At 44.3% G+C, this 17,018-nt stretch overlaps 1 protein-coding gene across 11 annotated transcripts in view; it reads right to left on the bottom strand.

Annotated features, from left to right (window-relative positions):
* HERC3 (HECT and RLD domain containing E3 ubiquitin protein ligase 3) overlaps positions 1 to 15,336 on the bottom strand; it is a 130,028-nt gene extending 114,692 nt beyond the window's left edge. For 3 of the 11 annotated variants that reach the window (XR_012500607.1, XR_012500609.1, XM_074347154.1), the window contains exons 1-3: positions 15,186 to 15,336; positions 12,771 to 12,832; positions 3,169 to 3,433 (exon numbers count right to left, since the gene is read on the bottom strand). Coding sequence is in view for 5 of the 11 variants with exons in the window: in XM_074347154.1 (XP_074203255.1) it covers positions 3,169 to 3,394 (226 nt within the window). In the remaining 6 variants the exon portion in view is untranslated. The other 8 variants (XM_074347162.1, XM_074347166.1, XM_010966124.3 and 5 more) reach the window with 8 other exon arrangements.
* Between the last annotated feature and the right edge of the window lie 1,682 nt (positions 15,337 to 17,018).

Below are 17,018 nucleotides of genomic sequence, written 5' to 3'. Positions count from 1 at the left end.
ATTGTGAGATGACTTCATGGGCCAAGACATGAGGAAATTAGTAATGATCCTAGATTGTCCTAAGCACTGAAACTATCCCTGATCTAGGGGAGGAGACAAGGTTGATACCACAACTGAGGGTGAAAATGAAGGAGAAAAAAGTCCTCTGGGAAAGGAGTATGCACAACAGTAATAATCCAACACTTTTTTTAAAAAAAGCTAGACATTGAGTTTAGAAAGGGCTCTGATATTCTGCCCACTAAAAATGCTTCTGGGAATCACAGGCCTCTTTGCCTTTGGCTGAAGCCCAAATGAATGAGTCATGGACACACCTAAGCTAGAACCCTAAGCTGCCTGACACACTGGGAAAACATCAGGGCCAGCACAACCAGGAGTTTCAGTACCTGCTATGCCCTCAAAACACCCTCCTCGAGCCACACAGAGACAGGCACAACATTGGTCACATAAGGGCAGCGTGGAGAAGCAAAGAAGTCAGAGTCCAAGGAAGGCACAGCAGCCTCAGAAGCCGCAAAAGCAACAGGAAACTATTAGGTGATCTCAAGGAGGAAAAAAATAAACCCTTTAAATCACTGTGAAGGGCTTTATACCACTGCTCTGTGGCAAGTACAGGAGTCCTCCCGAAAAAAAAAAAAAAAAAAAAAAAGAATTCAAGTACCTTGCAGCTGTTAGAGACAAAGTATAGAAACTGACATTTCACAGCCAGCTGGCCAGACTCAAGGCACAAGTTCAAACTGAAGAGTTTAGTCCTGGCACATCCCCAACGTCACCACCTTCTCCCACCTTTCCTACCCCTCACTTTTTTTTAATCCTCCCTCCCGTGAAATCCTTTGGCCTGGGCAATGATGTTGACCTGGAATCAAAGACCTACCCACTGCCCCCAGAGCAGGCTCCCTGGGGAGGCGGCCTTCTAGCGAGCTCCCTCCCCCAAGACCGCAGGGGTTCCCTGGGGATGGCGTTCCTGGGGGCCAGGGCAGCACAGACCGCCCAACACAGGGTCCCTCTGTCACTGGCTTCCCCTCTGTGCCTAGCAGCACTCCAGGTCACAGTTCTCAATAAACACACACACAACACAAGCTCATTCTCTTTTTCCCACTGATTAAAAATAAATCCAATGGTACCCAGACTTAGAACACATCTACCAATGAAAAAATTAAAGAGAGGGAGGCACCCACCCACATAATCTTTTCATTCAAAGAGGCACTATTTCACAGCTGCTATGGAGTTTATAATTAACAGACGAACTTAACCAGCAACAGAAATTTCTGGAATCCATTGTAATTTACACTAGAGTCTTGCTTATTCCAAATATAGATTACAAGCATGGGCTGGATTCCGTGGTTGAATCTGAAAGCCTCTTGGCACACCTCTAGCGCCAGTCTCTTGCAATCACGCAGCTCTGCCTACAGGGAGCGGCTGCAGGCTGGCCGTGTGCGGGCAGAAGCCGACTGACTGCTTCGCCACTGCTCACTCACTCCCAGGGGCCCAGGAACCGCCCACCACCAGCACCCCCCCAGGGCTGTGGCAGGAGGCTCCCTGGGAGAATGTCAGATTACACTCAGATGCATTCACCGTGGTGCCATCCACAGATCCTCGCTGTCGCTGGCCTGTGAGGTTTTATTTCCTTTTTCACCTGTCCACCCCAGGTGGAATCCTCTCACCCCAGGGTCCAGGACGAAGGTGCGCAGTGGGACATGGCAGGAGGCTGTCCGACAGAAGGCGGAGTCACAGAGAAGACAGGACCGGGGTTGGGGGGTGGAGGATGGCGGCCTTTGCAGCTATAGGTAACTTTGTGGAGACCTCTTTACCATTTGAATCTACTTCATCAAGAGCTACAGGTCAGCAAGAAGGCTTCTTTTACAGGAAAGGAACGGAGGCCCAGAAATACAGAGTCAGAGACAGGTAACACCTCCACTAGGTTTGTCTGACTCCAGAGCTCACCCTGCCATGTTGTCTCTGCAGGAGTACCAGACAGATCTCCTCCTCGTCCCCAAAACACTCCCTTCAAAGGCTGGCCAGGGTGGGTACAAGTCCTCCAAGGGTCAGGTGAAATGTGGGCCTTAAGTGTCTCTTAAAGTGGATCTTAAATGTAGACATTCCCCCAGGAAGGAGCACACTGATGGGCTGGAACCTGCCAGCAACCCCCCTGCAGGCAGCAGGTGTTAGATACCGGGACTCACCTGGGGAAGCACAGCAAGCGTGGGAGCTTCACGTAAGACACACGTGAGTTTTAATAGGAGGAGGAGAAAGAAGACCTTGTTTCCAACATGAAAATCATTTTTAAAAGCCAAAAACCTTCCTGCCACCCCCATAACTACTATACTTGTGTATATTAATTGGTTAAACGCATGATGATTAGGATTTACTAACTCAGTTTATAAACTGGTGGCACTGTTAATTGAATTTTTATTTTAGGATCTACTTACATTTGAAAACAGGTGGTATCAGGTGCACTGTACATTTAAAGTTGCACATACGTACAGCCCACGCTACAAAGCCCTTCCTTGAAATCCCCAAAGTCCAGGGCCCACAGATTAGGAGCCCCTGGCTAGAATACTGGGTATTGCTCCAGGTAGGCAGGCCTGATGGGGTATCTTAGAGAGGCTCCAATGAGGAAACCTGGAGGCAAAGAATGGGGAAACAGCCCACAAATAATACTTCACAATTTATCCTCAAGACCAGCCAGGCAGCCCTTTATCCAAGGGTCAATATAAAAATTAATAATTAAATATACAAAATTAATACTGCCGTTTGGGCAGGGGAACTATGGAATACAGCCACATGTTATGCGAGGGAACAAATATGAGAAAAGAGGCAGGCAGTCACAGGGGGGAAAAATACTCATCCTGGTACCAAATTGAGTTTCCTAAGTGAATATAATAGAGTAAAATCATCCAGAAAAAAAAGAAACAGCAAGGCTCTTCTTTAATGAAGGTCCTATATCTTAATTTGATTCAGATTGAACTAAAAAAGACAGTAACAAAGAAAGCAGCACATGTCCACGCTAGTGTAACAAAATCTACACGGTCACAATTGCAGACCCAACCTCGTCACTTCTCACCAAAAGGAGAGCCTCCCTGAAAGATCACCAGTTGGTGAGGAAACCTTGGACCAGCCCTCCTGGTCCTCAGCCTGTCTCACGTCTCATCAAGGCCGACAAGGTGCACTCACCTGGCTTGTTTCCTTCCCTCTCGTGGCCCAGCTGCCCCTTGGTGTTCAAACCACACGTGTAAACTTCCCCATCCTCCAGGAGGAACACGGAGTGGTTTCCTCCACAGGCCACCTCCTTGACGCTTCTGTCGGATATGAAGCCACACACCTGTGGCTCGGCCACAATCCCCTGCAGGTTGGTGCTGATCCCAGGTTGGCCCAGAGACCAATATCCCCAACATAACATTGTTCTGGTCCTTCAGGGAGTCATGTAGCCTAGAGAGAGCTTGGTAAAAAAGGGTGGGGGGAAAAATCAGAAAAAAATCACTTTAAGGAGTAAATGTAATGAATTCAGAAAATAACTTTCTCCTTAATATTCCTCAGATACCTTGTATCTCAAAATAAAACATACTGATATTGCTGAAAGTAGTTGCAATAATAATGCTGTTTTGTGCTTTAGTAGGAATTTAAAAATCATTTCTAAACAAATTTTGTTTGTCTAAAGGAACAGTGAACGCAGAATGTGGTTTTCAGATCATTGATGAAGAATTCTAAGAATGGGAGACTTGTTGAAACAATCTTTGCAGACCATTATGGTGATCACTGTTTTGAAATTATTCTCATGATTTCACCTTGTCCTTTCTCCTTGCACCTTTCCTTTTAATTTTATGCCCAATTTTTTAAAAATTCTTGAACTAATTAACTTCTCTAGGTAGCCTATTGTTAGCATGCATAGTAGTAATTCACCACTCAAAACAGAGGAATGGAAAGAAAATGTTATCTTCTCTGCCATTTCCTCTTACACATCCTTTGGGACCTGAGTCAAGCTTCACTTTCTACCTGAGAGCCTCTGGGGACCATTCCAGCCACAGTCAGCCTGAATCCATCTGACACATCTACTATATTGCCTTTACCGGAAACTTTCTCTGTCTCTTATAACTTAACTCCTTAGCCAGATTTTAATTGCCTTAGACGGAGACCACAGCACAACCTATACCTCTTTGATTTAGCAGGTGCTCAATAGACTTTTGGCTGATTGATTATGGCTGACTCTAGACCAAAGTTTCACTATCGTTTAAAATTTCATCCTTCTCTTTCATACTAAAACAAAAGTTCATCTCGCTCTACCAGTTCACACCCACTAGGATGGTTACAGTCAGAAAAAACAGATAATAACAAGTGCTGGGGAGGATGTGGAGAAATTGGAGCTTACACTGCTGGTGGGAATGAAAAAGGAAAACAGACTGACAGTTCCTCAAAAGGCTAAACACAGTTACCTTGGGATCCAGCAGTTTCACGCCTATGTGTATAGTATACCCAAGAGAATTATAAACATATGTCCACAAAAAACATACATGAATGTTCACAGCAGCATTGTTTATAATACCAAAAAGCAGAAATAACTCAAATGCCCATCAATTGAGGAAATAAAGTGTGGTGTTTCCAAACAATGGAATGCTACTTGACTACCTATGATAAATACTATCTGATCAACTCTTTGAACTCTGGAATCTTTCAGGAAAGGCATAAGAAGGCCCAAAGTAAAATATAAAGCTGAATGTCAATTTACTGTCTTAATCAGAAAGTTCTGCTTGTGGTTTTTATTCCAAGGTAGATTCTAAAACTAAAATAAAATATTCAGCTTAAATGTTATTCTTTGAGTTAAATGCAATGACTGGAAGGAGGGAAGGAGAGAAAATGCAAACTGGGTGTGGGGCGGGCAGGGGGAGGGAGGATAGACATTTAAAAAGAGCAGCAAGATCACATAATCTAGTCAATTTAATTTTCTCAATTTGCTCAACTGCTGTTTGTCTTATCTCTCCTATCAATAATGCTATGAACAGTATCACAGCGCTTATCGTGCCACAGTCACTGTGCTAATAAGCATGTTATATCATTATCTCATTTCATCTTCACAACAACCCTGTGCCCTCAGTACTATTTTTGGCATCATTTTCAGATAAAGCAAGGCTCAGAGAGATTAAGAAGCATGCCCAAGGTCACAAAGCTGGAAGGAACAGCACCTGGCTATGAATCCAGGCCTGCTGCCAACGTCCACACTCCCCGCTGGGCTACACTGCCACCCACAGATTTCCATGTCACCTACAGGAGCAAGAACACACACAAAAACATGTAGAATGACTAAACTGTAGTCAGCACACAACACTGGATATCTTAGAAACTTGAAAATAAAGCTGCCCCTGAGAGTGAAAGTAGTCAGAATTAAGAGATAATGAATGAGATTAGGCAGCTGTACCATTAAGCCATCCCCTTAACCAGCCAAGTACAGTGTGTTTAGAAATATGGTATCAAGAAGCTATGATTGATATCCAGAGGGAACTCTAATTAGAAAAGATACATGCACCTCAATGTTCATAGCAACACTATATACAATAGTCAAGACAAGGAAATAACCTAAATGTCCATCGACAGATGAATGGATAAAGAAGTTGTGGTATATTTATGCAATGGAATACTACTCAGCCATAAAAAAGAATAAAATAATGTCATTTGCAGCAACATGGATGGACCTGGGGATCGTCATTCTAAGTGAAGTAAGCCAGAAAGAGAAAGAAAAATTCCATATGATATCACTCATGTGTGGAATATAAAAAAAAAAAAAAAGACAAGTGAACTTACCTACAAAACAGAAACAGACTCACAGACATAAAAAACGAACAAACTTATGGTTACCGAGGTTGGGAAAGGATAAATTGGGAGTTCAAGATTTGCAGATACTAACTACTATATATAAAATAGATAAACAACAAGTTTCTACTGTACAGTACAGGAAACTATATTCAATACCTTTTGGTAGCCTATAATGAAAAACAATAGGAAAATGAATATATGTATGTATGACAGAAACATTATGCTGTACACCAGAACTGAGACAATACTGTAAACTGACTACACTTTAATAAAAAAAAAAAAAGCTATAATTGCACACCTACATACACAAAGCTCTATAAACAATGCTCACAGTAGTTTTATTATACTAAATAAAAATGGCAACAACCCAAATGTCCATCAACCTGGATAGTACTCATCAATAAAAAAACAATGGAACACTATTCATCCATTAAAATGGGGGTGGAGCGGGGAGAGAGGCCATGACTGAAACGCACTTAATGTAAAAGAAAGCCGTAACTAATGTGGTGCATCCTTTCTGAAGAATGAAGGTTAGTTTAAAATAACTTCCTCAAGGGTGTTATTGCCTGTTTTTTTTGTCTTCTAATCTCTCTCCCCAAGTCCCTCTTTATCTGGGAACAAACTCTACCCCTGGCCAAGCCAATCAAAGGCCACCCCTAAGCCATTGTGATTGGTGCAGGGATAGGTTCACGCACCCACGTGGCCAGAGTTCTTCCCCATTAAGTTCCATTCAGCACTGATAGAAGCCTGCCTTTTGCCTCTAAAGGGTAACTAAAGCTGCTGGAAGCTACCTCCCCTGCCACAGAGGATACCTGTAACACATTATGAAGCTACCAGCCAGAGAGGTTCAAAGACAAGAGACAGCAAGGGTCTCAGGGACACTGATTGAGCCTTGGATCTTCTCTTACCTGGAGCCAGCACCACCACCTTCCTGAGTATACTTGAGTTTCATTATCCCATCCTAGTGAGTTTGCCTACTCACTGAAATTGATTTGTAACCTCAAAATCAATGCTCAGAGTATTTCTGCAGTCATTCCCAGAAGAATGTGCAAGAGTGTGAAAAGAGGTGAAAAATTTGAGCCACCCTGTGTGCATGTCCCAGCTGGAGTCAAACAAGACAATGTTCTACCTTCTTGTTTCAACTCGCATACTGAAAGCAAGTGCTCTTTTTTCATCTGCTTATGACCATATTTTTCATTCTTTCACGTTTTTTGGTGGTGATTTCACTGTTTAAAATGGCCCCCAAGCATAACGCTGAAGTACTGTCTAGTGTTCCTAAGTACAAGAAGGCCGTGATGTGCCTTGCAAAGAAAACACATGTGATTAATGAGCTTCATTCATGCCTAAGTTCCAGCGCTGTTGGCTGTGAGATCAATGCTAACGAAAAAAGAGGAAATTCACTGATCTGTACATGGGGCCACTGGAAAGTGCCAAAGTAACAGCTACAGTGAGCTCATAATGAAGCTACAGAAAAGACGGAAGAGCAACTGAATCTGTGGATTCGGGACTGATGACTGATTACAGCACGGAGTGGACAGCACGTTGTAAGGCTGAAAGCCAAAGAAATTTACCATCACATTAGCCAGGGTCAGGAAAATGCTAAAAATGCTTCCTGACTAGTGTTTTATTACAAAGAAATATTGTACAGAATTAATCATTTGTAAGAAATAAATATCAAATAAGGCATCTAAACAGCAACACACTTAAGCACACACAAAACAAGGTTATGTATTGATCTGTTGATGGAGGCTTTTGACAGGAAGCTAACTAACCCCGTGGTTCCCTGGGAGCAATGGCTCAGTCTTTACTAATTTGGGTTCACAGCAACTTCATAGAACTTACTTACCACGAATGATAAGAATCAACTCTATACAGCCTGATAGTTCCCTTGTCTGTTTAAGACTGTTTGAACTGGATCTCTGTCACTTGAAATTAAAAACTCCTGGCTGATAAGATGACTTTTTAACAATAATAGCAGGTAAGACTACATCTGAGCTTACACTGCATCTGGCACTTTTCTACATGATTTACAGATTTTAAATCATTTATTCTTCCATGAGGTAAGTACGGCTATTATCATCTCTAATTCGCAGATGAAGAAAGTAAAATTTTAAAAAAATGAAGAAAAAGAAAATAAAATGAGACAGAAAGTGTTGAAGTACTTAGCTAAGCTGCACAACTGGGTAGTGGCAGAGATAGGATTTAAGCCCAGAATATGTACGCTTGACTAGTTTGCTGTGTAAGGAGTCTAGGAAATGGACAGCCAAATAGTCAGGACTTGTCAATACCTCCAGCACCATCCAGAGAGAAAGGGTATCATAACCAGTCACCCCGACTATTTCATCTGCTAAGTAATTATTGCCCAAGAGTACAGATGGGCAGATTAGACTCCATAACATTAGTCACTAAACTCACCCAGCTACTTGCCCTGCTGAGAGTTCATGATTAATAAGCAACCTTAAATAACTTGGTTTCCAAGGTAGATCCCACTACTGGCAAAGCATACCGTGACCCAGTGACCAAAGCATCTCAGCCTTCTTGGCATTTCTACTTCTCACCATTAATTTGGCATCCTGCATCTATCAGCATCTTGTAAGTTTGTTTAGGATGAGTCAGTCCTTAAGCGTCAGCTGAACTCTGAGTACTTTGGCCAACTACAAGCCTGGATAAGCAGCCTGAAGTATGGCCTTATCCCTGATTAACTAATAGAAATTATTTGTAAAGAAATATAAATAGAACTATTGTTAAAACCCTTCCCACCTGAGCAATGCAATCTTCAAGCAGTCAAATGAAAACTAATTGGAGGTAACTAAACTGCAACCACAGAGAAGATGTAATTTCTATGAATGGATTATTAACCCTAATTGCAAATACAGTCTGGCTCATCACAATGCTCTGCCAAAACTAGAGCAGCAGGCGCTAAAATCATCTAGCTCTCAAGAGAGAGGTTCAGTTCATGGAAGAGAAGCCAGCCATTAAGAGAGCACACTCTGGTGGAATCCCGAACCTCGTAGCTACTGGTGTCCGCGAATTCAAAGGTCTAGCTCCAGCGATGTTTTTATCAGTTGGCATTCTGATCTCCTGTGTCCTCCCACCCATTTTTCCTCACTCACCATCTCTCCCTTGCTTCTACTGAAGTAGAATCTTTTATTTCCCTTCAAGACACACAGTTACAAAAGGTGCGACAGAAGAACACAGGACAGCACTCAGCATCTACACCACCTCAGCTGTCCCAGGTGCTTCAATCCAGCCCACCCCTTTCCTGCCTCTTATCTCCCCAACACAAAAGAAAAGGAAGAAAGTTGGGCGGTCCATCCCCTGCATGTCACACCTGGTACTTTTCCCAGTCCTTCTCCTCATCTATTTTTGGTAAAAGATTCAGGATAATCTTAGTAGGGCTTAAGGGTCCAAAGGACTAAAGTTCAAGCCCCAGAATTAACCACATGCTAGCTGCGAAGACTTGGGAAAGATATTTAAACACTCTAAGCCTGTTTCCTGTTGCCAAAGTGGCAAGGAGAGTGACAGGGTTGTCATGAGGACTAACGACAGAATGTCCGTAAAGAGGGCATACAGTGTAAGTGGTCAATGAAGTCAGCTGCTGTAGACACTGCTACTCCCACTCCCGGTGCTCTTTCTGGGACCTCAGCAAACAGGGGAGCCCCAAAACAGGCTAGGGGAGTGACTCCTTTCCCCTGTGGTTGGCATCTGCTGTTCCACCAAATTTGCACGATGGCAAAGCAGCACTACCTCCATCAGTCATAACGCTCACAAAGGACATCCGAGGTTGCTAGGACAAAGTTTTTTCAACGCATTTTCTTTTACACTCTGGGGAGGACAAAGGGGTGGTAGGGGGAGGGGAGATAAATCTTTTATCATCTTAGTGAGCTGAATGCTAAAAGACAAGCTGGGATTCCTAAACTTTGTCTTGTTAATCAGACTATGCAAACATCAGCCTAACAACTGATTCTTATTTTCTTTGTTTGAATGTCACTGACACCTAAATAACACTCAGGCAGGACTTCTCATCTCATGTGTTAACAGGGATAAGCTTCCTTTCAAATAAGCTCAGAAGCCATCGCCTGACTGGTGTATGGGAAGGGAGGGTTTCCTTCAACAGCAGGAAAAGGGAATGTCCAAGGCTTCAGGGCTCTGCAGACACTCCCCAAACCCAAGCTTTAAAGAAATTTGTAGCCCAAACTCAAATGCAGAATTAACTCCAGTAACAAAAAGATTTATTCTAATGACATGTTTCATTGTCAAAAAGTTTACTACCATAGGCAGAAATGGCACCGAAGGCAGAGAGAAGTTTTCAACAACGTGAACCCACTCCTTGCTGTTTCCTCCCTCGCCTTCACTTCAGCTGGACTTTGGTCCTCAGGCCCTTTTACCAACACAGGAAACATTCCTACCCCTCCCTGATGAGCCCTGCACAGGTGGGGCCTTCTTTACTGCCCGGTGCTGCGCTTTGTAAAACTATGAGAATGAGCACTCCATTGCCTGCATAAGCTTCGGGCTGCCTTCAAAAGACACTTGACCAGACTGGCAAGAATTAAAAAGTCTGACAGTGTTAAGTCAACGATATAGAGCAACCAGGACACTTACCCACAGCTGATGGGAGTGTAAACTGGCAGAATCACTGTGGAAAATAAGTGGGCATCACCTAGTGAAGGTGAAGATGTAACCACCCCACAGCAGTCATTTCATTCCTAGGTATATGACCAGCACTGTCCAAACTACCCGGTATCCGTGATGCTCCTTCACTACGCTGAGAGCTGGAGATACACAGATGGGTAAAATCTGGCAACTGAGATCTTCCTGTGATGATGGAAATGTTACACATCTGTACTGTCCAACATGGTAGCCACTAGCCACATGTGGCTACTGAGTACCTGAAATGTGGCTAATGTGACTGAAGAACTGAATTTTAATGTTATTTAATTTTAATTATTTTAATTCAAGTAGTCACATATGGCAGTGGCTATCTTACTGTACAATACAGCAAGAAATTCATGAATCTGTACCCCAAGATATATGCGCAAGAATCTTCATTTCAGGATTGTTTGAAATACACAGAACAAAAACGACCCAAATGTCCATCTGTAAGAAAATGGATAAACTACAGCACATGATAAAACAGAACACTGAACAGCAGTGAAAAATAAATGAATTCCATCTACAAACAACAGTGTAGCTAAATCTTAAAAACAGTGTTGGGTCGGGGGGAGTCACAGAAGAATGCAGAGTGTGAGGCATTTTTGCAAAGTCCAAACACAAGTATAACAGGTATTTAGAGATAAAAATATTAGTGGTGGTAAAGCCATGAAGAAAAGCAAAAAAGAGATCAATACAAAGATTAAGAGAGATCTTTGTATGTGTAGAGCTGGAGGGTACAACCCACAAGGAGCACAATGGGAGCTTCAGTAGCTCAGCTGACCGGCCCTTTTACTGCTGTTTCTCAGCATATCTACCACACATATTGCTTCACACTCACAGATACTTCACAATAAAGAAAAAATGAGAAGTACTATTGAGGTAGGATCACTGCTTCCTGCATCTTACCCACCAATTCCCCGCCCATGTGCGGACTGAGCGCTTCTCCACGATGAGAACCAGGTTTTCATCATCTCTCTATTTCCCCTTCCCAGCACAATACAGGCAGGAGCTCAGAGATGCTTCCTAAGTGCCTAGAGGACTGAATCTAAATCTGAGAAAACCAGAACTCCCACAATCTAAATTTGTTAACAGTTCTGCTTGCCAGGTAATGTGAGGTAAACATCCCAATGCAATAACAACAATAACAAAAACCCAACAACAACAATGTATTTCCTCCATTCCAAAATGGACTCTCCTCTCACCACATTTTAGCAGCTCTGAAAGTAGAACACCTTTTACAACCCAAGCTGTCATCCACTTGGTGTTTCTCAGTGCTAGAGTAGGGGAATGGAAGCTGTGTGAAGCTCTGTGAAGAACTGAGCCTCTTTCGTTCATGTCTCTACCCCCAGAGACTAGAATAGTGTCTGGCACAAAGTAGGGACTCAATAAATAGTTGTTGAATAAAGACAAAGAAATAGTTACTATTACTGCAAGCCTACAGTGTGTCTGAGTCTGTGCTGAAAACTTTACTTAGATCATTTAATTTGCCCTTTACAATAACCTCAAGACTGAGCAAGGTGAAGTCATTTGCCCAAGAATGTGTAAGTAAGTACCAGCTGTGGTAGAAACTTAGTTTAAGTGGCAAAGGCAGGACTCAAATCTTACCTGACTCCAAAGTCCATGCTCTTAAACAGGATGCTACACTATCACTGAAATAAAACAAAGCCAAGCTACATTCCTACTCCAACTCTGAAAACAAATGTTAAAAGATGTTGCAGTAGTGAGCTCATATTAGCTGAATCACTGGCCATGTTTACAGGCAACTGGAACCTACGTTAGCCAGAGACAGGAGGGATGGGTGAGGCAATCTCAACAGTTAGCCAGACTTTCCTCCACATCCACCCTGACTTAACAATAAAACTAGTTCACTTACTGATTCACACATAGAAACACATGCCCCCGACACCTGCAAGTCCTGTTTCTAAATGTAGTAAATGTGTAAAGAGGCAGAGTTATATCATCAAAGGGATCATCTTATTAGAGAGACCTTACAAGTCCATTTGATCCAACCTCTAAGACAGAGAGTTCCAGTTCTAACCTCATTTAATAGCAGCTGAAGCTAACTTTGGTCCTCTGAGAAGTAACTAATTGAAGTGGAGACTAGAAACTAGGTCTCCTACTTCCTGGGCTCACCTTGTTCTCACTACATCACAGCAGAAGGAAGTCAGTAAGGATTTGTTAAGATCTCTCTCTAGGCAGCTATCTTGAGTCCTTTACGTAGATTCTCCCATTTAATCTTCTTATCAATTCTGTGAGTTACATATTATCCCCACGTACAAGATGAGGAAACCGAGGTTCAGAGAAATTAAGTAACTCACCACAGGTCACACACTTGGCATCTGTACCACAAGCCAGAATGGTTCCACCTCACCTGGCAGATCTGCAAGTTAAATAATAATTAATATTTGTATAGAACTCTACAAAGTACTTTCATGTTATTGAAAACAAAAGGGAAAGTAAACTTCTGAAAATAAAATATCTTTAAATCACGCAAGCTTGAATATTCCCCAAACATTGTATCTCAAAAATCTGGTTAAAATACCAATAAGATAACTGCTAATCAACTACGAAGCTGTCACTTCTAAAAGTGAACTTAGAGATGTAAAGAGCACCTTCAAAAATTCCTGGCATTTGTAGTAGATGTAAAAGTAAAAATAAAATTATTTTTAAATTCCCCATTTAGGTTAAAAAAATAAATTTTTGAAAAATAATTCAATTTTCTCCTTCCTTTTTTCCATGTACCGCACACATTATAGCTTATTTTACCACACCTGTTTTGAAGTCTTTCTTCTATCTTTCCTTCTTTCTCAACACCACATCCTCTTTCATGCAAAACAAGATGGTACTATCTGAGAGGCACTTTAGGTCTCTTAAAAGAACAAGTCCTGCATGATTTTAAGATATTTTCATCATAACTTTATTTCTATGTAATGTAAGAAACTTCCATTCAATTTGGAGAATATTTTTATTTCTGAAACTGAAGCAAAACTATCTTGTATCTCCAGTCCGGGTGCAACTCTAACATATAAAAAAAGTTTTTATAAATTATTATGCAAACCTTAAGAAATTTAGATTTGTTACTTAGAATGAAATGCTATAACCAATGGCTCCAACCACACCATTTGGAACATTTTGGAATCTCTGTTTCCTTTTTCAAAAATAAAAACCCAACTACTTACTGAAAAAGTAAAACTGCCTGCTTAACCAACTGTGTTTCTTCTTTTCATGCCAAAGGAGGAGTTCTGCCAAAGAGATTTCAAATCTTCCTCCTTGATTCCTGCATCCTTTCTCCAGAAGGTTCCTAGCCTCGATGTGGTCAATGATGTGTAATTCATCTATTTTGCTTTAAAACAGGTGAAATATATTACTCTCTTTTTGTGATTTATAATTCCATCCACCTGCCCCCAGCGTAAAGTACGGAGAGCTTCACAGTAATCTGCAACTAAAACCAGAAGGCATCTCTCTCCAGAGTCACTGCATTTAAAAAGGATGTTAATCCTCATTTTATTTCACTTTTCTTTCTCCTCAGTCTGCAGTTAAAAAAGCAGCTCACTTGATGTTATCAAATCATCAGATGAAAGGTTCTAGAAATAGCTTCCTATTTGTGGAAAGAGCCAGGAGACACAAAAAATGAAAGACAGCTCTTGAATCGTCTTTCCTAAAGCATTCCGTGCGTAACGAATGCAAGCAAAATCCTGGAAGGCTTAGCTCTGAATTTAAGGTACTTCCTAATGGGGCCTGATTGAAAAGCTAAAGTAAAACGGAATCACAAAACAAATAAAAACACCGGCACACCAAAAGCAAATTTCAAATACACATTTCCCGGAGCCCACAGCGCATACCCAGAATCAAGGCATAGTTGCTTCAGGTGCGGTCTCTACCGCGCTCCGCGCTCGTCTGTTTCAGTTGTCCGGGTTTGCCAAATCCACACATTCACAAATGACTCAAAGTGCCACCTACCTCCGAACGTCCCAGTTCCTGACACCTCCGCGCCCGTCCGCGCACTTACGTGTCGGCACACACACGTGTCCACACACACCCTCGCCCCGGCTCCGCCCAGGAGGCGGACTCCGACGAGGCCAGCCGGGCACGGCCTCCGCGAGGTGGGTAGTGCCCAGAACCGCGGCCCCACCGGCACTGTCACCGCGGCCGCCGAGCCCTCAGTCCTCAGCGCAAACTCCCGGCCGCCGCCAGGGTTCCCCAAAACGTGGAGGCCTCGCCGGCTCGCATTTCGCGAGGAAGCGTCCGCGCCCCTCACCGCAACGGTGTCACCGGAGCCCCGGAATTTAAATAGGGGTCGGCGAGGAGGAAGGGGAGGATCCTCCTTTTGACTTTCTGCGTCGCAATTCCTCCCGGTCGGCTGGCAGCCGAGTTGGGGTGGAGGGCGCTCCCGTTTTTAAAGCGGCTTCCGGCCTCTCTGGGCGCGAGGTTCTTTAGGTTAGAGGGAGAGCCCCAAGAGCGCCAGGGAGGCGCACGAAAGGCCGACAGGCACCCCGCGCGCCTGGCCCCGGCGCGGCCCCGCCGCCCGCGCCCGGCAGCCACTGCAGGCGCCGCGCCCCGACCTCCCCGCGCGCCCGGCCCCAGGTCGTCGCGGGAAGCGCTCGGTAGCCGCAGCCGCAGCCGCCCCTCCCGGAGCCGCGCGCTGACAGCCGTGCGCCGCGGAACGCGGCGGCTGTGCGTCTGCAGCTCCGCGATACCCTCCTTCCTAGAACCCAGGCCCCCGCCCCGCGCACCGTGGCGGCCACCGAACCGCTGCTTGGGATTCCGACTGTGACAGCTCCACTGGTCTGGCGCGGGGTTTCTCCGATTTCGGCGTCACAATAATAAGGAAGTTTCCCCGCAAGCCTGAGGGCGGCGGAATGCGCCGGGTGAAGGACGGCCCACCCGGCCAATGGGCGCCCTTCTGGGGCGGGCCCACACCAAAGTCGGCCCCAGCGGGCGGGAGGCGGAGCGGCGAGGTCCGGCGGCGGGAGGCGGGGAGAGGCCCAGGCCCGGGAGGGAGGCGGGGGCGGCCGGAGGTGACAGGACCTGCGGGCCCGGCGAGGGGACAGCGGCGCGAGTGTGTGTCGGCCAAGATCCGGCTGCAAGACACAGAGCGTTAGCGCTAAAATAGGATTGCTTTTCACTGGCGGTGAAGCGAAAAGAACTGAACAGCGGTTGGTTTTTCAGGTTCTGGGCTCCGAATCTTATTTGTGCAGAGGTGACCAAAAGCCTTGGGCACAGGGGGAAAAGCTAGAGGGTGACAACTGAAGGTGATTTATTTAGCGTCTTATTCCATCCACGGTGGAGGAGTCTTGTGTCACTCGCCTTTGGAGGACTGGAGAAGGCGCCGAGCCGAAAGCTGGGCTGCGCGACGGGAGAGGCGGGAAGGAGGTCGGCGCTCGCCCAGGAACCTCGTAGAGAGTTGGGGGTGGAAGAGGAGAGCGGTGCTGCAGACGCAAGGGGGGCTTGGGGAAGATTGGAGGGTGGTGGCTGGGAGAGCATGGAAACAAGTCACTGAACGGGAGATCTTAAATCTTCTCGTCTTGGAGAGACCATGTGGCATAAAACCCAGTAATGTATAAAGAAGTTTGTCCCCTGCTTTCCCTGGCACTGAATATCACAGCTTTCCCCTACCTCCCCAAGGTCACAGAGCTTACCGAGTTCCCCTAGTCCCTGTCTGATCCATAGATGATGTTTTAAAGAAAACATTCTCACAAAGGTGACTTCAAGAGTCCACCGCCCTCCTCTCCCCCCATAAATTTGCAACACAGAAGCAGAACACGGGGAAAGTACTACATTAATCCAAAGGAATGACTTTACTAGTGGAAGAATTTCTGTAACCTGCCATTTGAACTGGGAAGATCCTTTGAGGCCAGATTCTTCCCAAGGACGTTCAAATCAGGTCGGGTCTGCAATTACCTTCTCTAAGAATTTACCAGATTGACCAAGCTGAAAAGAAGTCTGGGAGAGTATGCAGTATATATATATCCTGGGGACAGGGCACTGTTGGCTGGCATATGTATTCTCAGTGACATAAGACAAGTTGTCAAATCTTGTCCAGAGACAAGATAAGAAAGCAAAATCTCAGTTACCAGGTAGCTAACATCATCTAAGAAAATAATTCCAACCTTTGAAGTCTGAATCACACTGGACACACTTTAGAAACACTGGGGACCAGATTAACACAATTCCCTTATGCTCCAGAGGTGTGGCAGTTTCACAAAAGTCCAGGCGTCTCACAGAGACATAATCCCAGTTCAGAGACTGAAGGAATGGCCAAAGAGGAGACCTGGTGGGAAGGAGGGTTCCCTATGCTTGAGAAGGAGAGAGTGAGGTTTTGTTTTCATGTGTCAAATATGAGGTTTGTAATCAATCAGCATTTAGGTCAGTATCTCTAGTCCATGGCACAAATGTTTTTCATATGAAATTTTATCTTGAGGAAAAGTTGGTCATCAAAGATTCAAGTCTGGAGTTGAGATAGGAGTGATGTCTAAATTACAGACTGAGGTACTATAGGCTTCCTTACCAAATAAAACAACAACCAGAACCCTGGGGACCCACTCAGATGTAGAACAATCAATGAA

This window comes from Camelus bactrianus, chromosome 2 (genome assembly GCF_048773025.1).
Source record: "Camelus bactrianus isolate YW-2024 breed Bactrian camel chromosome 2, ASM4877302v1, whole genome shotgun sequence".
NCBI lineage: Eukaryota > Metazoa > Chordata > Mammalia > Artiodactyla > Camelidae > Camelus > Camelus bactrianus.
The sequence above is the reverse complement of the archived record's forward strand: the minus strand, read 5'-3'. Positions and strand labels throughout refer to the sequence as shown.